The sequence below is a fragment of the Protopterus annectens genome, chromosome 1.part0 (assembly GCF_019279795.1).
Source record: "Protopterus annectens isolate FY-2018-M chromosome 1.part0, PAN1.0, whole genome shotgun sequence".
Lineage (NCBI taxonomy): Eukaryota > Metazoa > Chordata > Ceratodontiformes > Protopteridae > Protopterus > Protopterus annectens.
In genome coordinates this window covers 694,215,354-694,228,268 of record NC_056725.1, presented here as the reverse complement: position 1 = coordinate 694,228,268, position 12,915 = coordinate 694,215,354, and the positions used below count along the sequence as shown (strand labels likewise).

The window sequence follows — 12,915 nt, the reverse complement described above, 5'->3', positions numbered from 1 at the left end:
GGAAGGGGGAGGGATATAGAGCCGAGAGAAGAGATGGCCCAGAGAAAACAATCAGTGAACAGAAGCTGGAATACAGGTAAAGGCAGGGAGTGGGTTATATCTTTGTAGTGATTGGACTAGGGGAAACAAATGTTTAAAGAATACTTTAGTTCATCAGCTCAAGCCTTGAGAAGTGAAAGTTAATTCCACAGACTCCCAAGTGAGGGACAGAGAGAAAAGAGAACAGTGTATATTTTGCAGGGCTGTGTAAAGATGTTTTGCAGAACTTTCCAGGGTGTATGCTGCCACCTAGTGGTGAAGGAGGAAGGTGGTACCCTAAATTAAAAGGAATTTCACAACTATGTCTAAATTAATCTAAGAAGTTTACAAGGAAGTGGTCATGGAGTAGCATGTAAACCTGGGGGGGGGGGGGCAACGGACTGCGGCAGGGTGCTATCATGCACGCCGAGGTAGAATGCTGGGCAAGATTATAAATTGCCAACAGCAATGTTCAATACAGCTACATACACTGATGTTCCTTCGTAGGAAGAAAACTAAGCCCTTTAGTTAGGTTGGTGTTGATTGAGCCTGGGAGCAGCTTATCCAAGGATGTCTTCACTCAGATGGGAGGGAAATTCTTGTACAAAAAGCAGGTAGAGGTAACACCTGAGGGAGCAAGACTAATGTTCCTTCATAGGAGGGAAACTAAGCCCTTTAGTTAGGTTGTTGTTGATTGAGCCTGGGAGCAGCTTATTCAATGATGTCTTCACTCAGATGGGAGGGAAATTCTTGTACAAAAAGCAGGTAGAGGTAGCACCCAAGGGAGCAAGACTGATGTTCCTTCATAGGAGGAAAACTCTTAGTGAGGTTGGTGTTGATTGAGCCTGGGAGCAGCTTATCCAAGGATGTCTTCACTCAGATGGGAGGGAAATTCTTGTACAAAAAGCAGGTAGAGGTAGCACCCGAAGGAGCAGGACTTTTGTTCCTTTGTAGGAGGAAAACTCTTAGTGAGGTTGGTGTTGATTGAGCCTGGGAGCAGCTTATCCAAGGATGTCTTCACTCAGATGGGAGGGAAATTCTTGTACAAAAAGCAGGTAGAGGTAGCAAGACTGATGTTCCTTCACAGGAGGGAAACTAAGCCCTTTAGTTAGGTTGTTGTTGATTGAGCCTGGGAGCAGCTTATCCAAGGATGTCTTCACTCAGATGGGAGGGAAATTCTTGTACAAAAAGCAGGTAGAGGTAGCACCCGAGGGAGCAAGACTGATGTTCCTTCATAGGAGGAAAACTCTTAGTGAGGTTGGTGTTGATTGAGCCTGGGAGCAGCTTATCCAAGGATGTCTTCACTCAGATGGGAGGGAAATTCTTGTACAAAAAGCAGGTAGAGGTAGCACCCGAAGGAGCAAGACTGATGTTCCTTTGTAGGAGGAAAACTCTTAGTGAGGTTGGTGTTGATTGAGCCTGGGAGCAGCTTATCCAAGGATGTCTTCACTCAGATGGGAGGGAAATTCTTGTACAAAAAGCAGGTAGAGGTAGCAAGACTGATGTTCCTTCACAGGAGGGAAACTAAGCCCTTTAGTTAGGTTGGTGTTGATTGAGCCTGGGAGCAGCTTATCCAAGGATGTCTTCACTCAGATGGGAGGGAAATTCTTGTAGAAAAAGAAAGACTGATGTTCCTTTGTAGGAGGGAAACTAAGCCCTTTAGTTAGGTTGGTGTTGATTGAGCCTGGGAGCAGCTTATCCAAGGATGTCTTCACTCAGATGGGAGGGAAATTCTTGTACAAAAAGCAGGTAGAGGTAGCAAGACTGATGTTCCTTCACAGGAGGGAAACTAAGCCCTTTAGTTAGGTTGGTGTTGATTGAGCCTGGGAGCAGCTTATCCAAGGATGTCTTCACTCAGATGGGAGGGAAATTCTTGTACAAAAAGCAGGTAGAGGTAGGACCCGAGGGAGAAAGACTGATGTTCCTTTGTAGGAGGGAAACTAAGCCCTTTAGTTAGGTTGGTGTTGATTGAGCCTGGGAGCAGCTTATCCAAGGATGTCTTCACTCAGATGGGAGGGAAATTCTTGTACAAAAAGCAGGTAGAGGTAGCACACGAGGGAGAAAGACTGATGTTCCTTTGTAGGAGGGAAACTAAGCACTTTAGTTAGGTTTGTGTTGATTGAGCCTGGGAGCAGCTTATCCAAGGATGTCTTCACTCAGATGGGAGGGAAATTCTGGTACAAAAAGCAGGTAGAGGTAGCACCCGAGGGAGCAAGATTGATGTTCCTTCGTAGGAGGAAAACTAAGCCCTTTAGTGAGGTTGGTGTTGATTGAGCCTGGGAGCAGCTTATCCAAGGATGTCTTCACTCAGATGGGAGGGAAATTCTTGTACAAAAAGCAGGTAGAGTTAGCACCGAGGGAGCAAGATTGATGTTCCTTCGTAGGAGGAAAACTCTTAGTGAGGTTGGTTGGTGTTGATTGAGCCTGGGAGCAGCTTATCCAAAGATGTCTTCACTCAGATGGGAGGGAAATTCTTGTACAAAAAGCAGGTAGAGGTAGCAAGACTGATGTTCCTTCACAGGAGGGAAACTAAGCCCTTTAGTTAGGTTGGTGTTGATTGAGCCTGGGAGCAGCTTATCCAAGGATGTCTTCACTCAGATGGGAGGGTAATTCTTGTACAAAAAGCAGGTAGAGGTAGCACCCGAGGGAGAAAGACTGATGTTCCTTTGTAAAAGGGAAACTAAGCCCTTTAGTTAAGTTGGTGTTGATTGAGCCTGGGAGCAGCTTATCCAAGGATGTCTTCACTCAGATGGGAGGGAAATTCTTGTAGAAAAAGCAGGTAGAGGTAGTACCTGAGGGAGCAAGCGGGAAGCAAGACGAGCAGCTTGGCTGCAGGACCAACTCAGAGGCAAGAGGACATGATTTAGTCCTGGTATTTCAAACAAATGTTCATATCTCTGGAACCATAGGGATTATGAAAGAAGTATAAATGGCAAATCCTTCAGCAGAAACTATTTTATAGTGGTAGTATTATTTAGTTTCTCAGTCTTAAACATAATTTTATAAGTCACTGTAAGCACAGTAACTATTATGTTTGTAATATTTTGTAAACAACTTACAATATCTCAGTAACCACTCAAGTTACACACAAACTGTCAGCAGCATTTTATTCATCTAGCTGAGAGCTTTCATATGAGGCTAAGGAGTTATGTGTTACTTGGTTGTTGAGATATTTAGAAAAATGTGAAATGTATATCTATATAAATTAATATCATAAAAACAACAGTTAATATCTCTTTGCCTGTACTCAACAGAGGTCAAATATTAATGCAGTTACGTTTGTCATTGTGTAAGGTTTAAGATGAAGTCTTTTAAAATCTTGTACATAGCATGGTTTTAGAATTATTGATGCAAATATGAACAAGCAATATTTGATGCCTAGAGGCATCAGTAGGAGTTAACTGCAGATGCACCTGGAGGCATCACTCGGATGTAATGAGTTAAGGTCTCGAATATATGAACATGTATATGATATTAAAAAGAATAAAAATACAAGTGCCCTGGCAAATTGTATTTTAGTTCACCTTGAAAACTCCTTCAAATTTGTCACTTTAGAAAACGTGGATGCTAGGTGGGGGCTTGGCAAGTATGGCTTGAAATAAGGGAATTGTACTGGCAGCTCTTTTTCGATGCTTTTAAACCCCAGGACTTAATGATAACTGTAATATAGCTTGTTTGTTAAGAATGAAAGCCCTTGAAAGATGATTGTAGTGTAGTTGTTATTACATCTGTCTTATATGCAGAAGGTTCTGTGTTCAGTTCCCAGTGGAGGTGATATGGTGTCAAATGCCTTGGCTAAGTCTAAGCAGGCATTATGCACAGTTTTCCTCTCATTCTGACCCTTGGTGACTGTTTCAAAGAAGTCCACCAGGTTCAGCAGACATGATCTCCCTTTGACAAATCCAAACTGCCTAAGGTCAAGTGCTTGGAGACTGCCAATGTCCTTGTTTATGAGGTCCATGATGATACATTCCAAGGCCTTACAGATCAGGCTAATGAGTCTATAGTTTCTGGGGTCCATGGAGGCACCACCTTTGTGTAATAGGATAACAGTGGCTGTCATCCATTCATCTGGGATGAAGCCTGTGCTAAGAATATGATTGAATAGGGTACCCAATTGTGTGGCTAGTTCAAGCTGGAGCCCATGTAGAGTGCAACCTGGGATATCAGGTCCAATAGATGCATTGTTTTTGGCCTTAGTGAGGGCATTTATGACCTGCTCTTTTGAGATATAGGGTGAGGGACAGGTGTTTAGGATGTCCTGGTTAACTCTCGGGGGGGGGTGAAAATTTCACTGAACATATCTGCCAGTGGGTTTGCTATGTCAACAGTACTGGTGTATGCGGTACCATTAATCACCAGTTCGGCAAAAAGTCTGGGCCTTTCCTTTAAGGTTGCGGATGTAACTAAAGAAGCCTTTATGGTTGTCTTTTGTTGAGGAAGCTAATTTGGACTCATAGTTTGCCTTGGAGGATTTCACAAGGAGTCTTCTTTGTTTGCTTAAGCTGAGGAGAAACTGTTTCACGTTTGGAACCTGCTCCTTCTTACTCCTAGACAGAAGTTTCTTCCTGTTATTGTAAAGTCTTTTAATGGCAGAGGTCCACCAGACAGGTTTGTTTTTCCTAGAGGAGCTTGTTTTGGTCTTGGTATTGCCAGATCTATGCAACTATATAGGTGCTTGTATAAAGCTTTAGTGTAGAGTTCCACATAGTTGTCAGGTAAATCTGAGTAGGGAGGTGCTACAAAGCTATTTATACAAGCCCTTAGGAGGTTATAATCTGCTTTGGAGAAAGTTCTCTGTTTGGTTACTGATGGGAGGTCTGGAGTGATGGTAACTTCAAATGAGACTCATCTGTGGTCATATCTCACCAGGGAGGATGACATTATGGGGTGCTGCAACAGTCCCCCATGTTCGTCAGTACCAGATCCAGGATATTTTCACCCCTTGTCGGGTTGCCAACCAGCTGGTCGAAGGCATTTGAGTTGACAAAGTCAAGGAATCTTTGGGCAAGTGTGTTAGAGGACGAGTAGCTTATCCAGTCTATGATAGGGTAGTTAAAATCACCCAGAACCAGGGTGTGTGGCTGTATTTTGATAGACTCATGTAAGTCCAAATAGGCAGAGTGGGTCTCCTGATTCATGGATGGGGACTAATAGCTGGCTATGACTTGAATAGGTGTCTTGTTGACAGTTAGTTGTACCTCAAGTACCTCCTGAGCATCATATTTTTTGACCAGTCTGGAGGTGTGCTTATCTCTAATGTAAATTGAAACACCACCTCTTTTCATCTTTACACCTTCAGCTGGAGGTCTGAACGTGTAGAATGAGGTATAACCTGGAAAAGCTGAGGTGCTTTCCACAGCTTTGAACCAGGTCTCCATGACTGCACAAATGTCTGCATCTTCTAAGGTTAGGAGTGCTTCTGAGTGCAGTTTCATGTTGAGACTCCTAGCTTTTAGCAGCACAAACTTTAGTTTGTATTTTGATGAATTTTTTACATTGGGAATTTTATCCTCATGACATTGCCTAAAAAGGCACTATGAGGGTGGCAAGAGCCTTAGTCAGTTGCGAGAAACCCAGGTGGGAGAGGTGAAGGCCGTCTCTGGCAAAGAATCGAGGCCTATCAATCATGTCATACCAGGCTGTCAGGTACTGGATTCCCTTACAATGACACCAGAAACTAAGCCAATTGTTGAAGTCAGTCATTTTCTGTTTGTACTGAGGCATCATTCTAGGTGATGATTAAGGTGCTGCTTAAGGCTAGGGACATACTTGCCTGATACACATACTCAGTGAATTCGTTCATGTCTCTCTTTATATAGTCCAAGGAGGTATGTCTCAAGTTGTTCACACCAACATGGACTATGACAGAGTCATAACAGTACCTGCTGTTGAGATACTTGAGTGTATGTGTGATATGGTGGATTCTGACAACTGACAGGCAATTCACCATGACTTTTTCCTTATCCAGCCTGGTGAGGGGCACATCTGTGTATCTCACAATTCAGTCAACTATGACTAATATGTTAGGTTTACTGTTTGGCCTTAGAGTTTGTGCTGGTGAGACACTGGTGTGCATGTTGTTATGTGTTCTGTTTTGCAGTGGTCTGTAAACCATGCTTGTGTTTGTGCTTGGAAGGTCTTTGATGTATAGGTACATTCCTGGTGAGGACCTCTGCATATGTAGGAATGTGTGGTGTTGTTCTGGGGGGGTGTAGGAGGTGAGGTGTTCATGGTGACAACCCACTCCATGTCAGATGTACTGACTTGTGTGTGACAGAACATGGATTTGAGGTTCTTAATGTAGTTGCATCTCTCACATATTGTGTTCTTGAGGGTTAACAGCAGGGGGATGTCAGTGTACATGAGGCAGTTGTTACACTGCCTCATGATGCCCGTGTCAACCAGGCTAGCTGGAGAAACTGGAGGAAATTGCCCATCCATAACTGTCAGAATCTAGAAGAGGAACCAAGAGTGACCAAGAGAGGGTAGAGATAGATGGTCTGAGAGAGAGAGAGAGAGAGAGAGACAGCGCAAAGGTAAGTGTTATTTGAAATTGCGAATTAGGTGTATACCTAGAGGCTAGGCTTACTTCAGTGCTTAAATTGAAGTGAAGTGCTGCACTACTTCTGAAGCATACAAGCAAGTGCCAAGGGAAAATTTAATGAGTGAGACTCTGTATATATCACCACCAATGGTTACCACAACTCCACAGTGGTGTGCTAAGTGGAAACAAGTGCAAACCCGTGCAAATATATAGGTTCATAGTTTCATAGGTAGGTACTAGGCTATCGGCCCAAGGGCCTACGTAAGCCTAGCCAACAAGGTCCCCTGGCTTACGCCACCCAAGAAAGTTATTTTCCTGTGCCACTGTTGAGCAGAGACACAGACGTGATCCCCGGGCTGTATTTTCCATCCACTCATCAAGATTTTTCTTGAAGAGTGCTAATGAAGAACTTTGCTTGACATATAGGTTCATACATGGCTTAAAGATCATAGAAAATTAAACACAACATAAAACCCTGAATTTAACCTATCCGAGTTTTCCCTGCGCTCTTGACCAATTCCCTTATGCCAGGTAGGTTCCGGTTCACATTTTAAACTATTTTTGCTATATTTTATGCAGTTTAGCTCTATTTCCTGGGTGGGGACACAGTTTATATTGTCTATTATTGCTACCCTTAGTAAGCCCTTCCGTAGTGACAGTGTATTGTTCTGGCTGGTGTTTTTTCCCCTTGACTTGATGGATCCCGATATGACTGCCCACCCCCCATCAAATTCAGTTACACCAAAAATGAAAAAAAAAAAATCAACAAAATATACCTCCACCTAAGGTTTATGAATCTGTTGTTGCCTTAAACCAGCCCACAGCCCACTTACCTTTTTCCCCATCAACCTCTGGTGTGCACCCATGTATGGTATGGGGGTTGGAAACATCCTCTCAGGATGTTCCAATACCTGGTTCAGTTACGGGAGAATTAAACCCTTTAGGTGCAGGAAAGGTCCAGGGTAAGAAACCCCTTGCCAGACATAATCCTCTATTCCCAGATATTTTGTCCACTAGTGTAGTTCACAATAAATAGAAACAAAAACTTCACCACACTACAGACAATCAGGTTTTTACTATGTATAGGGTTGATGTGGTTTCCTTAGATAAGAGTGTTTTACTGTCATCTGATCTCCAGAAACTATGCTCCTATACAGAGTGACTAGGGTAGACCTTCTCTAGAGAACAGCCTATAGCTGTAGGTTTTGATGGGGAGTCTGATAGCAGACAACAGTGAACATTCTGAGTCTGTCCAATCTGATTCTTCAGATGGTGAACAGGTTCAAAAATCCAAGCAGATGTTCACCTTTGCACAGATGCCAGCTAGATTTAGAGATGTAGCTGACTGGAAGCAATCTTCAGCTGTGCCAGGGACTGACTGATCTTATTGAGGACGAGATTCCAAATGTGTCCAGACATAGAAGATGTCTCAAAATGCATGTAAAACCCCTTTGGCTAGAGAACCAGTTCCTAAAAAGCCTATGAGGAAATATAAGATGTACTTTGACCTTGCATCTCTCTTTGCTCCTCTGTCAGCTGATCCAGGTGTGGTTTCTCTAGCCACCAACTCTAATAATAGGTCCTTGGCTTCTTCTAACTCTGTACCCCCATATAAAATTGGCAAGGGGTTAGAATTTCAAGAGAAATGTTATCTCAGACTTATAATGTAGTCTTTCGAATTGTGAATTATCTAGACTTTATGTGGAAGTTTATTTTCCAATGTATTTACAGCTTAGATGACTTTGCTGCATTGCTGTCGTGCTGCCTGCTGAACAGAAATGTTATATGAATGAGATGCTTTCTAGTGTGACTCAGGTTTTGAAACATGCTGTGAGAGAAGAGTCTTGGAAGGTGTGGATGTTTTCTAGAAATGCAGCTGCTTTTGTTGTGTTGAAAAGGTATGCATGGTTACATAACCAACATTTTTCTGAGGATTTAAAAACATGAGATTCTGAATTCTTGTTTGAGTTGTGTATTGTTGTCTGGTCATGCTGCTACCCAAATTCATAACCAATGGGAGGACAAAGTTAAATTGATGCATGGGTTATCTAGAATATGCCATAGTCCCAGGTTCGCCCTAACAAGGCATCCAACATCAAAGGGCTGAACAAACAAAATTACTAGTCTAACAAGTCAGGGTACCAAGAAAAGATGGCAGGAGAACAATGCTTCCAAACCAAATATAAGGGATTCCCTTCTCAAAATGGATCAATCCCCTGCTAAAGGATGACTATGCCAAGACTTGGGCATCTCATCCTTTCCTCCTGTCCCTCATCCCCTTTCCCCTTCACCCAGTCTTTCACTCAACCTAGCAGCCTGGCCACAAATAGTCTCAGACAAATGGGTGCTGAGAATAATTCAGAGAGGATACTCCTGGCAGTGGACAAAAAAAAAATCCTCCTCCCTTCTGGAAAATCTCCCTGCACCTGCCAGCCCCAACATATCCACTTTCTCCAGTACTCCTTCATACATTGCAAAAGCAGGGGTTATGGAACCAGTTCCTGCACCACAAAAAGGAAAGGAATTTTACTCCAGAATCTTGTTTGTACTCTTAAAGGAGCTATCATGGAGACCAGCATTAGGTTTATCTTACCTAAATACCTTTCTGAAAGTACCCAAATTCAAAACCCTCACCTTGCAGATGGTCTTAGTCCTTCTTCTGGACAACTGTTTCATGGTGCCCTTAGATATGAAATATGGTTATCACCACATTGCAATTACTCTCAGCTTCAGGAGATAGCTGAGATTTGTTGTGTCTGGCTCACATTAGCAGTTTTCTGCATTACCATTTGGACTATATACTGTGCCTGGCTCCGGTGGTAGCTTACTGCAGGACCCAGGGCATCCACATTTCCCCTTATTTAAGCAACTTGTTGATTTGTGCAGAGTCTGCTTCCATCATTAAACAAGGTGTCAACCATTTTAGCTCACCTGGCCTTCAATTTGAACCTATAAAAGTCATTTCTCACACCATCTCAAAAAATTGTCTTCCTGGGGTGTAGGACAGACACAGAAAAAGAATAACTTTTCTACCAGAAGACAAAGTCCTGACTTATCAGAGCATTCTCAGGGATTTCCTTCTTCAAGAACAAGAGAGTTTCTTAAAATTCTATACCTCATGGCATTGATGATCCCTGTGAAACTAATATAAAGACTCCATATGAGAAAGATTTACTGATAATTTAAAAATTGCTGGTCCCAGCACCTACATCCTTTAGAGTTCCAGGTACCAGTGCTGGAATTTTTGAAATGAGAGTTACAGTGCTGAAGAGATCAAATGTCTCTCAATCCTAGCCTAACCTTCTCCCTTCAGACCCCAGTTTGGTCTATCCAAACATACTCGTCAGATTTTGTGTGGGGAGCAGTATCCAGGGGAGTTCGAGTGCAGGGTGAATATGGTCTTTGGATGCTACAAAGCACATAAATATTAAAAGGTATGTTAGTACTGATTCAGGTCTTAAAAGATCTTCACCACTTATGGCCTCTAGGTCCCCTTTTAGTGGTGACAGACATCACCACTGTCATGTGGCACCTGAACAGACAAGGGGATATAAGGTTATAGCCTCTTTGTCGGTTGGCAATGATGGACCAGGAGCTAGCCTTACAGCATTCCAGGAGTGGCCTTAGGTCAACTGGTGCCCTAGGCAAAAGGGCTCCATGGTGCCTCCCAGCACATCTCCCGGTACCTACACCAAATAAGTACTGGAAAAGTGCCTCTGCTATAGCGGCACCCTAGGTGGCCACCTAGTTGGCCTATGCCTAAGGCCGGCTATTCCCAGATGATTCAGATGTCATACATCACATCAGATCAAAACATAGTGGCAGACAGACTAAGCAGATCCCAGAAGGATCTTCATGAATGGAAACTCGGGACAGAGGTCTTCCAGCATTTGGTCCAGATGTGGGGAACGCCTTGACTGGATCTGTTTGAAACCTTTCAAAACAGACAATTGGAAAAAATTCTGTTTGAGACATGTTTGTAGCCATGCTTGGAGGACAGATGCATTCTTGTTCCCTTGGATGGGAATATTCCTTTATGCACTCCCACTCTTTCCACTGATACCCAAAGTACTTCTGAACATTCAGAAAGAATTACCAAAGATCCTTGTGATTACCCCTCTTTGACCCAGGAAAAGCTGGTTCTCCCTTTTAATGGAATTGGCCGATGGTAGTTACCAATTACCTCACCCACTGGATTTGCTCACACATTGTCAGTGGCAACTGATGCACTCCTATATTGAGCAATTGCAAATTACAGCATGGATGATTTTATCTTGATACCTTTTCGGCACTTGTTCCATGAGGATGTGCAGCAGGTATTGAAGAAGGCAAGAAAACTTGCAACTGGAAAATCTTACATTTATAAGTGGAAGAGGTTTTCTAGGTGGTGCCTAACTGATAACAGAGGGCCTGGTATGGTGTCTACCACACTGGTTTTGAATTATTTGTGTGAGATAATCAATGATGGCTTATCTTATGCAATTGTCAAGATGCATCTTATAGCCATCTCAGCTTGTCTTCTCATGGATCCCCCTCTTCCATCTCTCTTTGTGGTCAAACAGTTTATGAAAGGAATGTTGCAAATGAGACCTCCTCCTCCTCCTTGGGATCTCAACCTTGCTCTTGGAAAATTGACCTTACCTCCTTCTGAACCTGCCTTTCAGGCTGATTTAAATTTCATCACTTGGAAAACTGTTTTTCTTAGTGCTTTAACATCTGCAAGGTGAGTCTTTGCACTGCAAGCTCTCAGTGTGGGCTAACCTTATCTGATTTTCCACAAGTGCATTGTTGTTTTATGCACTAATCCACCATTCATAACAAAAGTTGTTTCTGAATTTACCCTGAATCAAGCCATCAATCTCCCAGTTTTCTTTCTCGAACCTAAAAACAAAGGAGAGAAAAGTCTACATCCTTTAGATGTGCACAGGTAGCTCAGGTACTGCCTTGACTGAACAAAGCCCTTCAGGAAGGTTGAATAGCTGTTTACTTCATATTCTGGGGCTAAGAAGGGTTAACCTGTCTCTAAGCAAATGATTGCTCAAAAAAATCCACTACAGTTTTTTGTTACTCCAGGCATGGTAAATCTGTTCTAAGCAAGGTTAAGGCACATTCTACCACAGCCTTATCCTCTTTGGTGGCATATTGGAAAGGAATAGACTCTAGAAACATTCTAGAGTTGGTCCTTTGCACATACCTCTACAAAAGACTACAAACCTGATTCCTTTTGCAGGTCTAGAACAGACTTTGCTAGGACAATTCTCCAGAGGTTCCTGGACCCTCATCCTTCTTCCTCTGTCATTATAAGCTATGGTAGTATACCCATATATCTAAGGCTACTGCAGCAGTGCTCATTTGAATATGTGCAATTATATTAAGTTTACTGTATCTCACTTCAAGCTTCTGATTCAGTGGATGCTTCTATTCCATTCATTGCTGCCTGTTTCATCAACTAAGTTTTGATTATAGACAAATATTTGTTGTTAGAGAATGGTTACCACAAAACTATATAAAATATGTACAAAGATGTAGGCATCTATTCTCTACTACCAGTTCTAAATGTTAATGTTCAGAAAAGACAGAAAATTGTAGTTCGTTGCTGTTATATTCTAATAACTTTTATCAGCCATCTGAATATGTAGTTTATGTTAAACAGTCCATTGTCAAAATGTTGTCTTAAATTATTGAGAGACCATCTTCAAACTACTTAACTGCAATATTGGTGTCATTTAAAAGATCTCATTACTTTATAAGTATTTGCATTTCTTTTAACAATTATTTTTTTTTCTCTTAGTTGACCAAGTTGTCCCTTTTCTAAATGATCTGGCTTTTCTCTGGGCTCAAAAAAGGGCCTATTCCTACTTTTTGAGTTCATTGACAAGAACTGATGTTAAAAGTATAATAATAATATGAGAGGTATGGTTATTTTCTTAAAGTTCTCTACTACAGGTGCAAATTTTCTGCTATGTGGTCATATATGTCCAGTTGTATGAAGCACATATGGGAAACCTTTTCAAGATGTAAGATGCAGTTATTGGTACCTAGAGGATGTCACTGTCTATGGATTACTATAATTATAGTTGTGACTTAGTTAACACTTAAGCAAAAATCTCATATAGTATACTGTATTACAGTATCTTTGTTTTATTTTGTAACACACAAATACAGCAATCTTGTTTTAAAGTGGTTTGCTTTGCCAGCATAGCTCATATTCCTTTCTTTCTTTCTTTTTCTCTCTACCAGCAACAGATACAGAACTTATGAATCACTGGTCAGGTATGAAAAAAAGTAGACAAACTTAGAAATAAATTCTCCAAGGCATATTCACTCCATAAATCTGAAACATGTCTGTC

At 42.0% G+C, this 12,915-nt stretch overlaps 1 protein-coding gene across 1 annotated transcript in view; it reads left to right on the top strand.

The window, feature by feature from the left end:
* LOC122794082 (testis, prostate and placenta expressed) overlaps positions 1–12,915 on the top strand; it is a 694,197-nt gene that overhangs the window by 405,035 nt on the left and 276,247 nt on the right. The window contains exon 6 of the mRNA XM_044062223.1: positions 12,806–12,838. Within this exon, the coding sequence (XP_043918158.1) occupies positions 12,806–12,838 (33 nt within the window). The remainder of the gene's footprint in view (positions 1–12,805; positions 12,839–12,915) is intronic.